We start from the raw sequence: 23,300 nt of genomic DNA on the forward strand, positions 1-23,300 counted from the left end.
ACTGATGAACTGACCTATAGACGATTACAATTCGGTTCTTCAAGAAAAATGACAGACTGAAAAATGACGGACAGGTCCCCGGGCCGCTGATGAATGAAGAACCAGCAAATGTAAAATGACGAATGACGGACCAGCAAATAGCAAAATAAGTATTTTTCACAGGACAGTGATGATATGTCAATATGCGTAATATTGATTGTACATTCAGCATGTGACGTGCAACATTGCAATGTCCACTAAATTATATAAATTGAGCAATTAAGTCAACACTGTATTAAATATAAAAATATATATTTGGGGGAAAAACAGCGCCTTCTGTGGGCACCATTTTGAAAAGACAAGCATGAATAGCATTCTTACCTAGAACTTAAAAATAGCACAAAAAAAACCGACAAAAAACCCCAATTAACATTTATTTAGACCATGTGTCACTAACATTGTGCCCGCCAGGTAGCCCTCAAGGACCACTTGAGGAGCCCACGGGCCGGTTCTAAATGTATTTCACCACTGACACGCATCTATTTGTGTGTGTGTGTGTTAACCTCCACTTGCTAGTAAGCTTCATTAAATCGTTTTTGGTGCTTTTCTTTTCAAACCACTCTTGCATTGGGGCAAATTTCATAATGACGATTTAGGAAAAAAATAAAACATAGAAGAAAAAAATAGTAGAGGTCAAAGGTAGGCATTGTAGCACATGACCAAATTATAGCGTTCGTGGAGAAAAGCCTGCGGCCAAAATGACAATGGGGATATGATTCATCCCCAAATAATTTGAGCAAATTTGTTACTTCAGAAGTGCGTATCAAACTGGTAGCCCTTCACATTAATCAGTCCCCAAGAAGAGCAGTGTTTCTCAATTTCCAAAAGTTTGGTGACCCCGATTTACACTATCTGACTTGATTATGATTTAGCCGTTCATTGACGTTTCTCACAGTTGACAATAGGCCCGTATGCAACTTTCAGTTTTGTCATTTTGTGGGGAATCACTTGAATTCACTCTCACTCTCGCAACCAGTGTGTTTTTCTTGGAAGTCTATCACCTCAGACTAGTTGTTCTATTTAAAAATAGACCTGGGCAGTAACACACGTCTGCTTCAAGGCAGCGCAACGTGTGCGTGTGTTTGTATGTGTGTGTCAAGGCCACAGGTTTCCTGTTGATGCCAGGCTGTCGGGAATGCCTGTCAGGGTCAGGGTTCGAAGGATGTGTGTAAGTGTTATTTCCCCTCGCCAGTAGCATGCAGCGAAGTGCAATTTTCAGTTGCATAACACATGTTCACATCTGGAAATAGACATTGTGCTCTGGAAACTTCTCAAAGTCTCTATTGAAAGGAGCAGGTACGTTGGACTAGTTTGTGTCTGAGCCTTATGATGAGCAAACCAGGAACCATGGAAAAGAATCACTTTCACCTTTTGTCCATTCAAACTGGCACAAAAGAGACTTTCTTCCAGAATCCAGACCCACATCATTCTGTCTTCAATTGTCAGACACGATCATTAGTGGCGCTCACTATACAGAATCTTGTCGCTTAGTGACGAAAACGCTTCATTCATAAAATACAAAATATTTGGCCAATCGTTGTGATATTTTTACAGGTTGATGTGGACATGAGTAGAGATGTCCGCATACAAGCATCTTGGTGGCCGGGCATTAGGTGTCCTCACAGGAACTCCATTATCGTTTTACTTTACAAAGATTTATAATTACGATTTATACTAAAAGCTTTCTGTCCAACTCCTCGCTAATTTTAAGTGATTCCCTTAAATGTCACTGTAAACTATATACATATATGCCCAAATTCTTTGCAATAATATGATCTATGCGCCCTCACTAGTCTAAACATGACATGCTGATTAATACTGCGTTTGTGGAGTATGAGTTAAGCAGTAAAATCCACCCGATTTTGTCCATCTCAGGGGGCGGCCATTTTGTCACTTCTGTCGACTGAAAATGACATCAAAGTTGCCCAGGGCTCAGATAACTTATCTAAATGTTTTTATTCTTGCAACCGCAATGTCATTTTCAGTCGACAGAAGTGTCAAAATGGCCGTCGCCTAAGATGCCTAAAAAATAGGTGGATTCTGCTGCTTAACTCATATTCCACAATTGCAATATTAATCAGAATGTTGTGTTTAGACTAGTGGGCCTGCATAGAACATATTCTTGTAAAGAACACTTTTGGTTTCACTTACTCTTTAAGTGAGCAGCCATCTGTAAAATAAAACGCAAGTAAAATAAATGTATACATTCATAGGAAGAAAATGTTGGTATGCATGTTTTTGGGCTATACTGTATGTGTATATATATTTTTTTTGTTTGGGGGGGGCGGGGTACCTGCATATAAATGTTTCTTATTACATGGGAAAATGGAAGTAAAGACAATAACTATAAGATTAAAAAAAAAAAAGACTAAGATGCTTCTGGGCAGAGTTGGGTAATCCAGGTGCAGAAAGTAAAAACCCTGCTGCCACAGTTCGGCTTTAGCCACAGGTGCTTCTAATCAACTGAGCTTGTTTACCTGCGGGTTGAGTAGAAGCACCTGTTGCTAAAGCCAAACTGTGGCAGAGTTTTTACTCTCTGGACCTGGATTACCCACCTCTGCATCTGGGAAATAAAATAAGTAAACTAACACCTATTTTATTCATAGGGAAGAAAATTTGGGTATGCGGGGTGTGTATCTATATAAATGTATGCAACGGAGTTTATATGTGGTATCAATGTTGGGAGGATTACTTTAATTAAAAATGCATTTACAAGTTGCCTGTAAAAAATGTTAGGAAAGTAATCCAGGTACCATAATATTAAAGTCATGTAACTAATGATTAGTTGTAATTAGTTTGGATATTGTACTACAATGTAGACGAGGCACACAGCGTTATCAGATGTAATTAATTGGGGCACAGCACAGTGATCGTTAAATCAGGGCCACTAAGATGATGAAATATGGAATTTATGTTAATTTGCCTGGTCAGTGACTTTTGACAGGATGAAACTGCTCCATGCGTTCATGACGATGCATCGTGGGTGGACTTATAACCCAAATTGCCTGAAGGCAGCCAAGACGACTCAGGAAGTTCAAAGCGTGAATCTGTTTATATTCTCTGTAAACGTAAGGCTCTAGTACCAGCCCACCCCCATCCCCCAAGCACCCTCATATCACTGATGTGTGCATGTCAGTGTGTGTGTGTGTTTGTGTCAAGGCCCTCGAAAGAGAGAAAGAGAGCTTTATTTGACACACACGCATACGTCAAGCAACACATACTCAGTCTACTGGGCGGGAATTGGGAATGTCTAGGGCAGGATGCTAGTTCAGGAGGAAACCCTGTCCATTGACCACGTTCGTGTGTGTGCGAGCAGTCCCATTAATTACCCGAACCGGAGCCAAGAGGAAATAGGATGAACTCCCTTCCCCGCTATTCTGGACTCATATTTTTTCCTGCCACCTTGAAAGCCCGATCCCTGCAGTGTCTCAAACGTAATTCTTCGATGCAAGAACTTATCTTCCCATCCGCACCCAAAGCGCAGTAAGACTCACATCCTCCGCATGTGACATTCATCTCGAGCCAGGCCGAGCTCCACATCCTCCCCATGCTCCCTCAGCCCGAGTGCTCACATCCTCTGCCTGCATGCGAAGGGAAGTTGACTTCAGTGCGACTCTCCACACTGCACAAGGTAAAAAAAACCGAAATCTCGGCATTAGCACTCACACTTTCCGGACATCATTTCTATTCCCCTCAAGATTCTGTCTTCAACAACATGTTTTTTTTTTTCCTTCTCCTATGAGGCAGCCGTCTTCTGCAATGCTCGTTTGAGTTGAGGATTTGGAGACTTGAGTCTTGGGAATTATTATTTTCCTTGTGGAGGTACACATCGGCAACACAGAAGCAAAGACGACAAGGCGCAATGATGGAACTCAGGATCCAGCTCATCCCGACGGGGGAGATCATTCTGTCTCCTGGGAAAAATGGGGAAAACTACTGCCACAACTGCAAGGTCGGTTCACTCACCGCGGTCAGATCTGAGGCCAGCTCTCGTGTCAGTTTTCCTCTCGTCCTTCATTCCACTCACTAAGTGGGTGCAAACGAATGCCGACAGGGCCAAGGTTACGCCGAGTTCCTTGGAAAATACTTGCAACGTTAGTACTGCCAGATACTTGCAGTATGCCATCTCTTGCTAAGCGTTCACTAACTGCAACAACTTCAACGCTGGAGGTGCTCGCCATTACTTTCATTTAACCGCCAACAACTTTGGAAAATGAATATGATGCTTTTTTTCTGAGATGAGTGACAATTGAAGGTGTCATTTCACTGAACACAGTCGTGTTGATGCATGCATCATGCAAAATCATGATGGATTTGCTCTTATTACTGTGTTTAAAGTAAGGACAAAGCACCTGTGCCCTTTACTATTTGTTCTTCAACGGAAGTTATTGTTGTAAGTGTACATGTACAGTACCAAATCTTTCATGCAAATATGCATAAAATGTAACTGGAAGGAGTGCAACATTTTGTGCTAACTGTTAGAGTATAGCATTTGGATTATTTATAGTTTATATATATATATATATATATATAGTTTCTTTCTTCATGCTGAAAAATTTGGACAAAAAACTGAATACGAATATGGTGATGAACTTGTTGCACTTGTACCCTAATGAAGAAATATGCCATTAAAATAGAGCAACGTGACTGCGTTAAAGAGTCCACAGCTGTATCCTCATGACTACAATCTGCATTCAAACTGCTCATTTATTTTTCATACCACTGACTGCTACAAGTAATTTTAATTGCCAAATTGTATTGCATCGTCATAGCAGATTTGACATGTTATAGGAGGGGAAAAAATACATACATTGGCACTCAAGTTGGACATTGGCTATAAACGTTCTCGGTAACAGCTGGGAGTCCAAATGGCAGAGACGGTGTGAGCCGAGAAACAGGGTGGAGTAAAAAGCATCCGTCCATCAATCTATTTTCTATCCTGCTTGACTTCAGGGTTCAGGGTTGTGGGTGAGCCGGAGCCTCTCCTAGATGAAGTGAGAGGCGGGGTACATCCTGGACTCGTCATCACCGCTAAATGATTTGGGAACGACTGGGAATTCATTGTTTGCCAGTTGCATGAAATTCAGCCAAATAAACCACCGCACAACCAGGGGTGCAGTTGTTAGCAAGGAAAATGAAAAGCTTTTATGAGATGAACATCTTCAGAGTGATTTTGCTGTGTTTCTCTCCGAACCCTGTCGATCGCTGATATTTGTTGACGTTGCAGTGCATTATGGGTCGACCATGACATGTGCCTCATTGTTGCCCTGGTCCTATAGTTTAGTTTTTAAATACTGTATGACATTTGCTCACCGTTCCCAATTTAAAACAAGAGTGACATCTTCCCGAGGACAACAGCATTGGACAGGGATGGGATCTGGGATGTGTCATGTGTCATCTTCCGAACCGCTTATCCTGTACAGGGTCACGGGGGAGGTGCTGGAGCCTATCCCCGCTGGCAATGGGCGAAAGGCAAACCACACCCCGAACTGGTCGCCAGCCAGTCGCAGGGCACACACACAGACACCGTCACTGAGCGGGAAGCGATCCCACGCTGCCCGCACACAACTCAGTGTGTGTACCACTACACCATCAGTGACTTCTGGGATGTGATGTTTTGTTAAAAAAAGAAAAAATGTGTACAGTTATTTTTGTTTTCATATTTAGAAATCTGATATGATATGATAATCTGTTGATCAAGTTTGTCACACAGTAATAGGCAAGCTTGTTACAACAGTGAAGATACCCTTTAAAGGTCCCATATCACGTGTTTTTTTTTTTTCAATCATCTATGGTGTCCTTTTGTCAGGTTTGCAAGATAATTTGGGTTGGAAATGAGCAGGATGCCCTTTTTCAAGCTATTTTTGTTGGTCAGAAATGCCAGTGATTTTTGAACAAGCTGTTTTCTCATTAATAGTTAAGAATATTAAATATGTAAATGACCTTTTGTCTGATTGGGTTAGTGTTCTCTTTATGGAAAACAGATTTCCTCTGATAGGTAGCTGCTGAACATCTTGTAGCCTTCATGTCATTTCATAGTTCTCAGTTTTACTTTTACGTTTTTCGTTAAATTCACCTCCATGGTGGTGCTGCGCAACGTTGCAACCGCCTTAGGAGACTGACCAATGTGTGTCTGTGTTGTTTTAAACGCGGAAATGCATCTGTAGCGTGTGAAAGCTGATGTTGATGAAGTCGTCCTCCATGAAATGTGCCTGAACACGGCACAATTTTGGTTCTGAAATGCTTTGAAATTTCTCCCCTCCAAAAATTCCAGCAGTTTATTTCTCAATTCCTCTGAGATTGACAGCTGATGCAAAGTTTTAGCTTAGCACAAGATGCAAGTGCATTGTCATCACCATACATTTTTTTATGAGTTGAGTGGGCATTTAGCAATTATCATAGTTAACTACCACAAAATTTGAAAAAAAAAAATTTTTGTTAATGAAATAAAATAAAACAAAATTTCTTTTAAAAAAAACTAACTGATCTCACCTTTATCAAACCAACCGTAATTATAGCCGAAGTGTCCTTCGTTTTTGTCTGTCAATTAATATTATACATGAGCTTTTTGGGGTTTATTTTAAGTGTATTTATTTTGGTATTGGTGTACATCCACATCTACAGAAGGAAGGTCAGTTGCTTGAGAATTGCAGTTTACCTTCACAATTTTAGTGACCCCCTTTTTTAAATCATGCAGTCGAACAGTATGCCATATATTAAAATAAAACTGAACTAAAACTAATACTAAAACTACCGGTAATATAAATGGAACTAAAGCAAAGCATTTTTGAAAAAATAGAATTAATAAAAAATAACAAACTTGCTCTAAAAACTAATTAAATCTAACTGAATTTACAAAACAAAAGTCCAAACAAAATAAAAACTAGCGATTATGAAAAATCCCAAACTACAATAAACCAAAGGTTTGTTTGCTAGCTTTTCCTGCCTAGTGCTTACTACATTTTTTTATATGGTCCATAATAGGTGTTTGTCCAACTGCCTTTCCTTTTACAAACAGTTTCTACGGGCTCTGGTCCTAACGGCTTCTTTCCTTCATTGTCTGCCCAAATTGGAATTTGAAGTTGGTAGTTCAGCAAAGCACGTTACAATCCGAAACAATTATAACCCTCGTAGCAACCACGGAATGGGCACTTGATCAATGAATGACAAATTGACAATACAACGACGCCAAGCTCACATTCACTTGTTTTTGTAGGCCTTTAACAACAAAAACAAACAAAATAATCCCCCCCCCCTCAAAAAAAAGAAAAAAACAACACATTAATTACTCTAAATTGTACATGTAGGTATATGTAAATGGTTGTTTGCGAGTTGCTGCTGACCTGGTGTACCCAAAGTCATCTGGGCAACAGTTGTGATGCCACAATCTACATGTATGAGAACAGCCTCTATGGCGTTTATTTGAAACAGATTATGATGCATGTGACCTGCACCAATATCGAAGTGGTACATGCTGCCGGCTTTCACACATTGTGATTGTGTGGATTCGATTCCTGGTCAGTGCCCCAATACCCAGCCACTACTCATCCCAAGCTCGAGTAGAAATTGGGTAGGACGTGTCAGGAAGGGCATTCAGTTTTAAAACGGTGCCAAGCTAATCATGCAAGTGACTCATTGTATCGACCCCTGACAGGACAAGCCGAAAGTCACAACATTGCACTGCACATGACTTTGAAAAATGTTAAGCATTAATCTACAGTATATACAGGAAAGCATACAGTTCCTGATAGTAGAGAATAAGAATGTTATTTTGTTAGTTTGACAGAGGGACTTTCCAGACATTTATCATAAACTAGTTTTATCCTACAATTTCCATGCAGGAGTAAAATGGCAGATACCCCCATACATTTTTGCTTTAACGCAATAAATATGGTATGCTCTTGGCACATTTGGGAGGACAGCACAGAAAACAGACAGCTGATGTCCAACATCTATTTACAGTATCTAAGGAATGAGAGGAGTGTGCCTTTTAAAATCACTCCCCCTGTGGGAGAATTCATTTAGAATGTACAGTGTAGGAATGTGTGGTTAATGAAGCGTATTCGTGTGAGCTGTTTAGAGACAATTGGGGAGGTGTGGAATGTACTGGAGCTCGGATGGGAGGAAACGATAAAAAAATTCCACTACATTGCCTCATTTTCCCCTCTCTTTCTACATTCCTCCTGGGTCATACACTGCAGATCTGAATGTGTGTGTATTTAAGCGTGCGCGTGTGAAAGGGATTCAGTTATTTCATGCTGAATCAATCACTCCCCCCTCTGGCAATGGTAGTGCATTGCAGTCCAGTATTGGAATTGATTGATTGCCATCTGACCAATTGAGGTCACCTTCACAGGCTAGGGCACTGGTTACATTATTGGCACATAACTGAGATGCTGGACTGAAGTTGAATTCACAATCACGTTATTGAAAAAAAAGATTATCACCATGTCGTAATTCATGCTTCCCACTGAGGACAGTGAGGTCATGACCTTACTACTTTTACTTTTAAGAGAAGCTATTTTGGTAGCGTACTGGCGCACACAAGAGTAGATCAGTGACAAAGCTGGGTATTACTCTGCACAGCAATTTCCTTGTACATACTGTAGTCATATATTACTGTAATGTAAAAAAAGGTAATTGTATAGGCTACTGAGTGTTTTACTACAGAGTTCCATTACTACAGCAGCGACATAACCTAAATGTGTGCCCAAATCTAAATGCACTGTTAACCACTGCACTACTAATGTCGGAGTTACAGTAAATATATTGTATGTATGAAAAGCACAACCTAGGTGAAAAAAATACAGTAAAACATCCATCCATTATCTGTACCGCTTATCCTCACAAGGGTCGCGGGGCGTGCTGGAGCCTATCCCAGCTGTCTTTGGGCAGTAGACGGGGGACACCCTGAATTGGTTGCCAGCCAATCGCAGGGCACACAAAGACAAACATCCGCACTCACAATCACACCTAGGGGCCATTTTAGAGAGTCCAATCAACTTACCATGCATGTTTTTGGAATGTGGGAGGAAACCGGAGTACCCGGAGAAAACCCACGCAGGCACAGGGACAACATGCAAACTCCACACAGGGAGGCCGGAGCCGGGATCGAACCCACGACCTCTGAACTGCGAGGTGGACGTGCTAACCAGTCGACTATTGTGGCGTGGTCAGTAAATCAGTTGATCTTAAAAAAAAAAAAAAAATGGTTTTACCTATTCAACATAAAAAATATTAAATTGATTAAATATAAAATACAATAAAATATACAAAATATAGGTGTATATACAAGCACAAAAATGAAGGCAAAAGGTGAGTGTTTAGCGCTCTACATAAGCGCTCATAGAAAAATAGACCTTAGTAATGCACTGAATAATAACATTCTATTATTGTCAATCGATGAAAGCAGGTACAGTACCGTAAATGTGTGAAGTAAGTATAGTCATGACATACCATTATAGAGAAAGTCATCATACAACCCAATCTGAGTTAGCAAATAAGCATAAATTATGTAGCAACACACTAGTAATACACTATAAGCATCAATATAAACCTTATAAACATACAAGTACATAAATTGCATCTTAATGGGCATATGAAGAAAAAAGAGAAAACGCTCTGTTATCCATGCAGAAATTGAGTTAGCACATACACATACAAAAATGTTGGTAGCAACAAATTAATAATGAAATCCAAGCATTGATATAAACCTTATCAACATACATGTATATATCCTTACATAAATTGCATCTTAGTGGGCATTTGTAAGTATTTACATGGATGCAGTTCACTTAGAAAAACGTTCTGTCAGCCATGCATGCCATTTACTTGCTGGTAGTAGAACGGCCACAAGAGGGTGCCAGCGGCTGATGTCGGTGAATGGTATTGGCAGCTATCGTGACTACTTGATACCTTGAAATAAGGCTTGTATTGGCCGGATGGATGGATTCATATTTTGTTGGGAATCTCAGTTAAACTCCAAATAATATTTTTCGAATTCGGCTGTTCCACAGCAATGTAGGCGCCAACTAATGAGTCCTTGAACGCAACGTCAGAAGACAGAAGCATACAAGTACGGCCGTTGAAACTGGCTGCTGAGTGTTTGTACTTGAAGGATGACCACATGGTTAGCTAAAAATGAATCTCTCACGTGTTAGCCGCCCTGATGGGTTCTGTCCAAATTTCGTGGTTTGCAGCCCTTTAGTGAAAGAGAAGGAAGGGGCTAATTTCCACACCACTCCCAATGAGGCTTTTGGGGAAGTTCTGACGCAATCGTCATTTAGTTTTTTTCTTCATCACAGCAGAACTTATCACAACACTTCTGAGTTATTTATGTGACTTCTTGTGAGGGCGTGTGTGTGCATGTTAAAGGGGGCGAGTGTGGCGCTGTCGCAGAGTTCCGCGCGTGTAGCGGAGGGTGGGAATGGGTGTGGGAGCGGTGGGAGGGTCAGGAGGAAGCCGCCGGCAGCACTGACAGACACCAGGCACCGCAGCGACATAGTCACGCCGAATTGGACCGACTTTGTCAGCTCTTCTGCTTCGAGAAAGCCGACAAGAACCTCATTTGACCTCGACTGTTTAAGGTACGTCCTGCCCACGCGTGGCACACTCCTCGCGTTAGCATGAAGTGCTCTCATGCACTGTCGCTGCGTTGCGTTAAACGTTAACTTTTGCCAACGTTTCCTGCTTCGTGGGGGGGAACAGGAGTTGCCACTTCAGCCACATGTCTGTGGCATCTCGGGAGCTATTTCGAATGATTTCTGACATTTTGTCGTGCCTGCGTGTGTAGGCTGAATGAGCGACAATGGGTGGAAACGCTATGCCGAACGCCATTTATGTTATAGCATTTGAACTCTGAGCAAAGTTTGTAGTCAACGTATTACAAGGCGCGCTGTGAGCTTGTAAGTCCTAAAATATCAGTCAGAATCGTTTTAGTTCGGCATGAACCCATGACATCAACAGTGAATTCCTTTGAACTTATTCAGACATTCATTCATTCATAACGACACTGCTGCTTTTGACCGTGACTTCGTACAGTGTCATCATCACCCAAGTGACTCAGAAAATCTTTGTTCAACTACCCATATAATTGGCACATTACTGGTGGAGTTGTATGTCTATTTAAAGAGCTAAAACCAGCACGGTTTAAAGTGTTTCTGGCACGGACTGTTCGAAATATAGAAAAACACACTTGAGTTCGGAATGCCATTTCAGTGTGGCATGGAGCCTTGGCTATCTTTTTATGGCGCTAGTCAGAGACACATTGAGACTTTTAAAAGCAGCAAACTTCACTGAGTTGCTCTGTGTAGGCATTTATTTCTTCTTTAATAAATCAAGAATATATTTGACAACAGACACGACACATTGAGGGGGGATGAGAATGTGTCACAGTAGGCGAGAACGGTTTGTCAGCAAGCTTGTCCACCTGTTTTGTGTGGTTCGTAAAAACAAAAAATCTGCCAGACACTGCAACCTGTTTGAATCCAAATATATGGCACTGCATTATAAAAAGAAAAATGTACATAAAAGGGTGTAACAAAAAAACAACTGAATTGGAAAATTGTTTTTGATTTAACAGATGTGAGGGCATTCAATGGAACCGAATAAAATTGTTCCACTTTAAAACATATGTTATGCGTATCAAATTGTCTTTTATTGGCGAGATGTGAGATCTGCGAGATGACCTATACTTTACAGTGGAGCCGCATATTCACGTTTTGGCAATCTCAAATTCACCTTTTTGCTGATTAAAAAAAAAAAAAAATTATCTGCTGTTAGTCACAGAAAAACTTGCAAATGTGTTTAACCTTACCTTTAACCTGTAGCAAAATTGGATCTACAGTATGTATGGTGTATATACAGTACTGAATTGTAGTGCCTGCGTGGGTTTTCTCCGGGTACTCCGGTTTACTCCCACGTTCTAAAAACATGCATGGTAGGTTAATTGAACACTCTAAATTGTCCCTAAGTGTGATTGTGAGTGTGAACGTTTGTTTGTCTGTGTGTGCCTGGCGATTGGTGTACCCCGCCTACTGCCCGATGACAGCTGGGATAGGCTCCAGCACACCCGTGACTCTTGTGAGGATAAGCGGTTTGGATAATGGATGGATGGATGTTAGATTCAGAGCTGGGCATCGCCTATTTCCCGTCTGCATATTTCATCGACCCACGTGGTCCCAGTCAGCCAAATGACATTGAGAACGAACTTAACCTGAACCACGTCACACGCAGGTGCCGCACTACTGGCACTCGGCAGAGTAAGGAAAAAATAAAACATTGTTGCGGTCCCACAGACGCAATGACATGTGCCCCATATTGTTTTTATTTTACCAAGGGATGGACCAGGACCATGTGGTCAATTAAATATGCAGGACGGAACGCATTGGCGGTTAGGGGATGCCCAGCTCTGGTTAGATTTGTTATCGTCAGTCAGCAGGAGATGCTAGATATGACGGCAGTGCCCATGTCTGCTGCAGCTGCTTTGGCTCACAATAGTTTTGCCAAACCAGGACTAAACATGCCATCAAAACCAGTGTGAGCTGTAACAGCTCAGCGAGGCATTTCTTAACCTATGAACGGCTGTCAGTTTGTGTTGTCACATTTTAATTTCAGTCGTGTCAGGTCATTAAACGGGCGCTAGCCATTCGACGCAGCATTGGTCTTCGAAGTTTTTAAAAAGCCAAATAAGACCCCCGGGTTACTCCTTTCCTAACCCGAATATGTAAACGGGTTATTCCGAATGTTTCAGAAATTGGAATTTTGACCTTAACACGAATATTGACGCCATGTAAAAGTAGTCACTGGCACAGACAGACACCATTGACGCAACTCGCGTTTTGCTGTGCAGTCACTGTTTATTGTTTTGCACCAATCTGCGCTACAGTAATTCATCATCATCATCAGAATTGCGGATGTTTACGTAGCGAAGGTGTCCATTGTATATCTGTGTGCTTATGTGTAAGTGGTTTACTGTATTTTTAAGTAAACAGCAATGTTTGAAGCTGTTTGTGTTTGAAATCTTATTAACGTCGTTTTGGGATCATAGTTTGTGGTATATCTGTGTTTTTAAACTACCCATATAGGCAATTATGGTCAATTTTAAATGTCATTTATCCGCTGAAATTCAATTTTCTCGGTCGGGCGCGGTCCCTCCACTGTACTGCATTGTGGTCACAGGGTTATGTTGCACTTTGGGTGATGCAATGAAAAATAAGACGTGTGAAGAAAAGCGCTAGCATTGGTGAGGAAATATTCCTCTGTGCTCAATCTTCTTGGAACAGCTGACCTGTTGCCTCAAGGTCATGTGGAGGACAGGACTTGTAGTATTGAGGCCCTCCCTATCTGCAGCTGCCACCTGGAACTAAGATAACAGGCACTCGGCTGCAAATGTGATCTAATCCTCTTTAAATGGCAGTCCCTGCTTGGGGATGGTAGATGCTAAAGAGGGGCAGTGTGGCACTGACAGAATGATGCCGTTTTGGGCTGAAAGGACAGCTAATGTATGGACATCAGCAGCTGTTTGGACAAAATACACTGGCTAAAATATTCTGGCTAGTTTAAGTGGCTTATGTGGCTTAAGTGTGATTATTCAAAACTAAACGTGTGCCATGTATTTTTGTCAATACCATTTTCCAAAACGTTTCCCCCTCTGGTGAGGATTGTTTCCATTGGACTGCGCTTGCACAGAGGTTTTTTTTTTTTTTTTTTTCTTCCGTTGCCTCTTGAGGCTTTTTTACAATCTCAGGGAGCTGTTTTTGGTGATATTTTTGGTCCGCGACAAAGTTGTGGCTCAGCCCAGATGTCGGGCTACTTCTACACAGTAAGATCTCTTCTGTGTTGTCGTGCAAGCACAATAAAAATGTCTTGTGAAATGGTTGTATTGGTTCTTTTAAGATGATAGAATTATTAATTACAACGGCTTCTTTCTAAAGGTTATAAACAGGCTGCAATTTTGGAAAACAACAAACTAGTCTCTCATTCTTGCTGCGTTAGTTACTTTGTACGTGTTCGGTTCAAGGAAAATACTTCTGCTTGAATTAATTAGATACAGTATTGTCAGTTAAAGCGGAAGTCAACCCAAACATGTTTTTTTTTCAAGAACAGGTTCCCAGAAGGCCCACTAGTTGAAACACGGCATTCTGATTAATTTCGCATTTGTGGAATATACATTAAGCAGCAAAATGCACTCGTTTTTAGCCATCTCTGGGGGCGGCCATTTTGTCTTCTGTCGACTGAAAATGACAGCACAGCTGCTCACAACAACCAATCACGGCTGACCTGTTTTCTGAATCTGATTGGTCGTTGTGAGCAGTTGTGATGTCATTTTCAGTCGACAGAAGACAAAATGGCCGCCCCCAGGGATGGCTAAAAATGAGTGCATTAACACTTCTTCCACAAACGCAATATTGATCAGAATGCCCTGTTTCAACTAGTAGACTTGCCTAGAACATATTCTTGAAAAAATGTTTGTGTTGACTTTCTCTTTAAGTTTTAGGTGGCTCCTGAAGTCCTGACACAAGTCTTATATTTCTTGTTTTCCAAAGCACAGTTTACCACTGTACGACATACCCATATGTTGTTACAAGTGGCATGCAATGAACTAGCTTGCATGTGGTGCACCCGTGCAAGAATACACAAGATATTAAAATCCCTTCAGAAGGTATTCGGAAAGGTGGGGGATTCACCAATGCTCTGCAAAAAAAACAACAACAAAAAAAACCAACCACAATACATATACTGTATATTTTGGGGGTTTAATTTGTCACCTGGCTGTGGCTAACAGGTACATGACAAGGACTAAAAACACAAGACCCAACTTGTCCTTCATAATTGCTTTCTAGCGTGTTTTTTTTTTTCTTGTATCGCCTAACTTCCTGTATATATCTTTGTCTTCTAACAGCCTTCTCTTTCTTGCTATTGTTGAGGCTTTTCCTTCTTTTGGAATAAGTGTCAGAAAAAGGCCACAGAAAGCCAATGGAACGGCAAAGCATGCGCCCAGAATATTTTGATGACCAGCGAACTGCGGTCTGGTGCAATATGATGATTTTGCTAATCAAGTTTTGTGCAAGATTAGAGATGTATTTACTGAAGATGGTGCTCATATTCTGATTTGCATAATGATTTAAGTAGCTCCAATGTGTTTGACGGGAGGATAATCTCATCCAACTCAAACATAAAAAAATCCCATTTCCTCCAAGTCCCTGACTATTGTAAAAAAAAATGTCCTGCTCCCGGTGAGAACAACTCCCACTCCTGTCCTGCTCCCATTCAGAAAGTCTCCCACTCCCATGCCGCTCCCATTTTGGAAGTCAGCTACATTAAAAAATGACTGCGCATCTGGCTGAACTTTTTTCCCCCCCGACTGAATAGTCCCGATCCCGTCTGCTCCCATGAACCTTTTATCCTGTACCGTCCCGATTTCGTGATTAAAGGTAATGTTGTCTCCCATCCCGATGGAATCCCGTGGGATTCCCATAACCCGTTAATTGCGCACGGGGGTCCTCGGTTTATGTCTAAGTTCCGTTCTTATGGCGGCGGTTGTACGTAAGTAGAAATTTAACCACCGGCGCTAACTTTGCCATCCGCGACAGCTGTATGAACTCAAGCACTGAGATCCAGGGAGGGCTTTTAAACCGTTTCCCCTGATAACAAAAGCACAGATATCAAAGTAGACCAAGTTCTGAATACGACTGATTAGGCAGAATGTAACAGCTGTCTACAGAACGTATGCTCATGGCATTTACAGTAAAGTAGACTTTCCACTCCATATGGAAAGTTTGATTGCATGACCGAACAGTTCTCCAAACTGTTCTTGCTTAGGCAAGTTTGTGAGAGGCAGCAGGCAAAAAGCTCCAAGTGTTTGGATGATGTAGCAACGTGACAATGTCGACAAGGGAAGGGTCTACTCAAATGGGGAAAAGGGGACAAGACAAAAGATTGAATGTGCTTCAGTTAGTCGTGTGGGTGTGTGTGCGTGTGACAGTGAGCGTGTGTTTGTGATGGTGAACGTGTGTGTGTTTGCGTGTGTTGGTGTGTGTTTGTGTGTGTGAGTGAGCCAGAGAGAGACTACATGGTAAGTTTAAGCCTGTGGAGCAGCTACTCAATTCTTTCCCACATCCCAAAGCTTGCACAGTAGCACAGTGGTACAGTGAACCCAGCCCTGCTGGGAGTAAATGTTCGGGGTTATTTCTTGGAGCCGGTTTTGCAGCGCTAACGGCTGTGGGATTGGAAACCACCCTCAAAATGAGTCTGGATCCACACCACCCCATTGCCATTTTTGTACATACAGAATCCGGGAAGTCTGTCTCTCTATATTTGCTTTTTAAATTTTTTTTTTTTAATATATCTTATTTTGATAAAGTAACTACAAAGAAGGTAGGGCTGCTCTATTATGAAAAAAATTAATTGAAAATAATTGAAATCACGTTTATTCAAACGTTAATTCATTTTTTGGTACAAAGCAAGAAAATGTACAAAAAAAGACAAATTTAAGTAAATTCCTTTTGGACCAAACAAAATGGATAAAATGTGTTATTATAACATTAAAAAAAGGTACAAATGTATGATTTCCTTGTGTAAACAAACAGTGCGTTGGATATAAATGAGTACTAATAATAGTTTTTTACGATTATGCCAATTTTGTAATCGTGGAGTGTAATAATCGTAATTGGAATAGAATTTTGATTAATTGCACAGCCCTAAAAGAAGGTATGATTTTGTGAAGTCTTTGCTGATGATAACAATAATATGATTAACGTAACATACTGTTAATGATGCAACATATTTAAAAAAAAAAAAAAAACAGTTCTTGTTGCACACCGTAGCAGACAATGAATACACTTAAATGTCATATGAAGCTGGTTAATTGCTATTTCGGAGGTATATTTTTGATTAAAAAAAAAAAAAAAAACATAACCAATTGGATAGTTCTAATATTGCTATTTTAAAAGGATTTATAGATAAGGATATGATACATCACAACAGCAATAATGTGGTCTACCTTAAAAGTTTGAACCTCTCAACTGTGAGGCCAACTTGATCACCTCATTCGCCACCTGCCAAAGACTCATATTTATTTGAATTACGATTCACCTTCTTCTTTGGCCCGCTACCCACACATGGAAGAAAGTAGGTGGTCTAGGCAATAAAAAAACACCACTGCTCTCATAATATGAATGGTATAACAACCCAAAATAGACTTTGCACCTGTGGAAGTAGCATTAAGTAACAATTTATTCTGCCTATCCAAAGAGTCTTTGTTGTGTCCAGCTCATCCATGAGGACAGTTATCCTTGTGATTATAACATGGTCCTAACATGCTGATCTTTGCTACTCATACCCGCAATTAGTCTGTGTACGTTAGCCTGCTTTTCTAGCCATGCTGTCAGTGCTGTTGGTGTTGCCACACCCAACCACCTTCTGCAATAAGACACCCAAACCTCCATGTGTTGATAGAACACAGAATTAAGTACTTGTTTTGGGTGAAACAATGGAGGACTTTCCTACTCAAGCAGAAATTTGCATCAATTGTCAAACGTCACTCATGTTTACAATGTATTGAATTGAGAATCTCATGAATAGCATTTATTTGAGGGGAGGCCTTTAGGTGGGATTTGTGGACACTTACTTGTTGTGTTTGACCCACAAGGAAAGTTAGAAAGTTTTATTTCCAACTACTTGCTAGTTTTCTTTCTACTGCTTTAGCAACGCATGTTCCAATTAGCATTGGAAGTAAGCTCTCTAGGTTTTGGATTGCTTCATGCTAGGTTAGCATGCTTGTCAATCATTCACTCAGGTGTTATGTGCTCACAGGTTAAACCTTTTTGAAGTAGTTGTTTCTCGGGGGGGGGGGGGGGTAAATAAATTACAACAGAAAACATTGTTTTGTGTTTTCTTGATCAATTTTGACACCAATGCCTTGCCCACCTACAAGGCTATGGAGACAAACAAAAAAACAGTGTCGTTATAAAGACGGGAAGAGTTTCTTTTCTCACTGTGCACCTTTTTGTTAACCTTTAACTGAGACCTTTCATGGGCCTTTGATAAAGTCAGAACAATTTAAACAGGTGTGGCCTTGGATGTGGCAAGAGATAAGCTGAGAAGACCAGGCAGTGTTGGACTAAACAAACAAACAAAAAAAGGAAACAAGTGTCTAAAAAGAAAATGAATGTGAGGACATTTGATGAATAAGACAAGCATGACTTGGAGAAAGTAGACTTTGACCACATGCAGGTCTTTCCCTGCGTATTGGTGTCACTGGTTAATGTGGGCAGGTTTGTTTCCCAGAAAGTGGCCTAGATGTGGGCCTATCAACCGGTCACATCCTGGGATCTACATTTTCCAAGGTAATTAAGTCAGGACAAGGGTAGGGCCTCGAGTCTCGAATCGATTGGAAAACAGGACTAGCATTCTGATTCTCCGAGAATAATTCACATGATTCAAGATAAACATCCCCAAAATCTTGATGACAATAAAAATGTTTTCATTTGATGTTTTTTGGGGGTGATTAATTTATCAATGCTGCAACTGGAAGGTTGCAATTCGTCCCCCAAAGAGGTTATGATGGTCTTCACGCTTCATCCACGCCTTGAACTGCATACCTTCCTAACAAACATAAATATTCAAAGCTGTAGAGTCGAACAGACTCCCAGAGCCCCGCCCACTCAAACGATGACAAGTGTGTGTGATAGAATTTGAAATACAGTCAAATACCTACTGCTTGATGTTTGTCCACTGCCTGGTTAATCTCTTAACAGATTTTTACTTCAAAATAAAAAAAAAAAGGTTCTAAAGTTTGTTTCTGTTAGATTATTTCTCAGTTACGTCAATGCCCATACATTTTCATATAGTTGAAAAGCCTGTTTATTTTTGTTGGCCCATTTGTCAGGAACATAAATTTGTGGGATTAGCAGTTTAACTGACTATTTGTACTGTAAAAACGTTTCAATGCCTAGGCTATGACAAACAAAATACTCTGCTGTTTCAATTGACTTTTATTTGATGTTTTTAGTCATCTGAGGGGGCGGCCATTTTGTCATGTCTGTCAACTGAAAATGACATCACAACTACTCAGGGCTCAGGTAACGACCAATCACGTATCAGCTTCAGAAAACAGGTCAGCCGTGATTGGTCGTAAACAATATTTAATGTTAAAATCGAATTATTATTGTTCTATTCTACAGTTTACATTTTTTTAATATAGTAAAGAACATTATTATTAAATTACAATGACAAATATCATTACTTTCATTCGCGAACAGAAAAACATGTTTTAGTGGTTGAATGCTCTGCTTAATTAATTTCTGATGTATACCAGATAGCACAAGAACTCCACCTGCAATTTCTGCAATACTTTGCGAAGATGTGTGTGATAAGATATAGATATTATCTGGGTGTAAAAGTGGTCAGCTGATGTCAGTGTACAGTGAATATCAGCTGCTAATTGGTCTCTAGCGTCCAGATTTTTTTTTTTAATCATACCAGAACTGTGCTTCCTGTTGGTAAACAGCTTTGTTTTAGCAGTCAAACTTCACCATATATAGACCACTTGGTATAAATAAGACCAAGATGCTGTTTGTCCCATTAGAGAGGGGGCGGAGGGTGGGGCAGGATAATGGGCACACGATGAAGACGCAGACAAAAGAGGACAGGACAGTTGGAAGAAGATGAAGATGAGACAGGCGAATGGGCTTGGTTGCTTCATGGATAGAGAAGTCAAAGTCACATTTATTTATATAGCCCTTAATCACAAGAATGTCACAAAGAGCTTCACATGCCCACAGTTGACAAATATTAACAACATCCCCTGATCCTAACCCCCAGGAGGCCAAGGACAAACTTGAAAAAAAAAAACATCTGGGGAAAAATGAGAAACCTTGAAAAGGGACCACAAATGGGGCAATCCCCCTTCCAGGATGATCAGGCTGCAACGGATGCCGAGTGGGCATCATTTAACACAACATACTGTATTATGATGCTATACAATGTTAGTTAAAAAAACGTTCTAGAACAAGCAGACTTGTTTTTGGCTCCTGGGATCACTAAAAGACCAGCATTTTGCGAACAAAGGTTTCGGGACGGAACATATGGTATCACTAGGTCAACGAGATAGGAAGGTGCTAAGCCGTGCAATATTTTATTGGTATGTAACAAAACTTTGAACTCGCATCTCAAGTGGAATGGGAGCCAATGCAAATTGGCCAGTATCGGGGTCATATGATCGAACTTTCTTGTCCTTGTCAAGAGTCTAGCTGCAACATTTTGGACTAGCTGCAGACTTTTAATACTAGACAATAGACATGGAAAGAAATACATACTATGGGGGATGGACAGGTTGATTGCTCCAATGTTCTGTGTTTTGAGTTTATTCTGAACAAGTTGCCGCCTGCCCTATGACTGGTTAAGCCTGTTTGTGTGTATGTGTGTGTTTTCCCCTCACTGTGCCTCTCTACTTCAGAGGCGTGGGGAATAAATTTGGTCAAACTCAAAAGATAACCTTTGTTTAGTTACTAACCTATTCTGGGCCTAAGCCATGTCTTAACCCAAGCACAAACAGAGGTTGCGCTAGGTCTTTTATTTTGAGTGGCAAAGTGTTTGTGAGAGGAAACGAAATGGCTTTGTAACAAAACTTTGTATTCAAACTAGTGCTGTAAGGCGATTACATTTTTTAAACTAATTAATCGCAACATTTTCTATAATTGATCGCGATTAATCGTATTTTTCAGCTAAAATTTCTTACGAAGCTTGGAATTGATATTTACTTGAGTAAAATCTTGGAACTAAAGTCACATTGTTTCATGAGAAGTGGGACAAAATACCCTTCGACATGTGTCCAGGTCTCAGTCAGAGTTGCAGCAATAATTTGATTTTAGGTTGTGCGACAAAACATCAATTATCCATGCCCTACAGCAACTACTGCCATGAACTGATTCATTTCTGATCAAGTGCAGTGTTGGCGATTTATCTAATTGTTTAAAGAAAAAATAGACAAACAAAAAAAAAAAACACTACTTGAGTACTGATGAATTGAAGCAATTTGTGATCAAAAAAAATTATAGAATTGAATAAATTTGGACACACAAGGTTTTCCTTCCAACAGTGATTATGTGCATAGTGAAATAAAGTTTCATCTTTTTGGCCACTGGTCTACAATGTTTTTAAGCAATTACACTGCATGTCCCCAGAAGAACACATGAACACAGTGAACCAAAAATGCTGCTATGGGAAACGGAACGGAAGCTGTCAGAAACAAATAACGATAGACTAGTGTGAGGCTTTCATGTAGTTCTTTGCCTGTTGCGCATCGGAAAAACATTCATCTTATTCAGGTACCGTGTCATGTAAAGTGGTAGCAGCATCGTGTTTTTTTTTTTTTCTTCAGCTGTAACTGGGTCTTAAGTCAAGGATGATGGGTAGATGATCAGCTTCAAATATCAGCCCCAAGAAAATTTTGTTTTACCACGGCGATGATGCCAAGCAAAATTTCAATTAACAGTGCTTTGCCTTGAAGAAAATTCAGTTCCGTGTTTTCAAATGGCCCACAACCAGAGTAAGAAAGACCTGAGGCAGAGTTATGGATTGCTACACAACCGACCGACTCTAATCCAGACAGGCTTCTCCGAAGGATCCAGAACACTCAATTTAGCCTCGGGATACGTCTTTCTGGGTTGTTCGAGGAAATACCACGCATGACCAAACTGCTGCCCCAGCGGAAATGCGAGTGTATGTGAGTGTTGTCCAGTCTCCCTCAACTTTGTCTGGTGTTGCTTAGCTCTCTAAGTGTGGAAACATCCCACTTCTCTTCGGTCTGACACACACACGCACACTGGTGATCCACTTTGCCACATGTGGGCGGGAGGGCGGAATATTAAACATGAACAGCTTGACTTGGGGGAACCCCCTTGTGTAAATTTACATCTGTGCCAAAGTTGCCTTGTCAAACTGGTGCTTATGTCACAACTAAGAAGACTCACAGTCAGCCTTTTTTGATATTCAAATTCCCCCTTGTTCGGACTCTATCGCCACCCGTCTCTAATTTCCTGCCTTGCGTATCTCTTGATTCTTTCCTCACCATTTTTGTTTTACTTTCTTCACTCATATTTGCAGCCCGCATGGCTCGCATTCTTTCACTCTGACATCACAAGCGCACCGCACTGCCATGTATGACATTACTTTTTGTTTCTACTCGTTTTTCTCCTTTTCTTTGTCATCCTTGCCACCGTACTCCCTTTTTTTTCAAATTTAATTTTAGGCTTGTCTTATAGTTGCAAGGACCGGGTGATATTTAACAAGCAAAGTACTGTAAGGATTTTGCTGTCAAAAATGTAAAAGATTAAAAGTGTGTGATTTAATGATGGTGGGGGAGACAGAGAGACAGGAATGCTGAGAGCCGGAGATGCTAATGGAATGAGTGACTGTCTGGCTAATGTCGACATTTAGTTGCCGTGAGTGTGTTCTGTTTGTTGAAGGGACATGCAGAGTTACACGTAAAAATAGTTGATAGGTGCACTTTAGATGTCTGTCCATTTTCATTTGCAGCCATGGGGTCAATGCAGAAGTCGCCACTCTCTGGCTTCTCTCTCACATTTCTCACTTTTGACAGTTTTACAAAAGTGAGAACAATGGGCAAACGATTTGTGTGATTTTATCCTTGAGGCTATTCTGTTAATATGATTCAAGGAATTCAATTGTCGTACCTATTACCAACACACATTTCCACGATATGGCATGAAATATGATACCCGAGGTCCCAGGTTAGCCTAGCAAGACTTGAGATGAATAAAAACAAAACAACAAAGCGGCGTACAGTAAAATAAATATGATAAAGGGATAGGAAGATTCACGTTTTTTTATGTGTGCAAAAGCTGTATATGTTTGTATATGTAGAGGTGCAACACCTAATTGATTAATCGACAGCTACTCGAGTATCGAATGAATCGAAAATAAATTTTGATAATCCTTTAATCTTTTAGTTACTTTTTAACATTTTAAATGGTCCAAATCCTTAGAATTTCAGCTACTCAGCAGAAAATATTCTCCAATTTCTGTAGTCCTCCATAAAAGCACACTGATCGTCTTCACGTTGAATCAAAATAAAACATTTCCTTTGTCAAACAATGATCGTTTTTGCCTATTTTCGGGCATGTTATGGACAAAACCAGTAATTGAATCATAATACATGTTTGTGCATTTTCTGGTCTGTGAATTTGAAATAATTTGTTATGTGTATATAAAGTGTTATAATGTTTTTGAATAAAAAA

General features: G+C 40.5%; 1 protein-coding gene across 2 annotated transcripts in view; it reads left to right on the top strand.

Annotated features, from left to right (window-relative positions):
* The first annotated feature begins 2,565 nt into the window (after positions 1 to 2,565).
* LOC147144720 (unconventional myosin-Ic-like) overlaps positions 2,566 to 23,300 on the top strand; it is a 55,539-nt gene continuing 34,804 nt past the window's right edge. Inside the window, exons 1-2 of one of the 2 annotated variants that reach the window (XM_086035436.1) lie at positions 2,566 to 3,670; positions 3,787 to 3,991. In XM_086035436.1, coding sequence (XP_085891562.1) covers positions 3,902 to 3,991 — 90 coding nt within the window. In that variant the 5' untranslated portion in view covers positions 2,566 to 3,670; positions 3,787 to 3,901. Of the gene's footprint in view, positions 3,671 to 3,786; positions 3,992 to 10,486; positions 10,626 to 23,300 lie in introns of those variants that run through there. The other variant, XM_086035437.1, reaches the window with a different exon arrangement.

This window comes from Filicampus tigris, chromosome 7 (genome assembly GCF_054856515.1).
Source record: "Filicampus tigris isolate MCC_2025a chromosome 7, RoL_Ftig_1.0, whole genome shotgun sequence".
NCBI classification, from domain to species: domain Eukaryota; kingdom Metazoa; phylum Chordata; class Actinopteri; order Syngnathiformes; family Syngnathidae; genus Filicampus; species Filicampus tigris.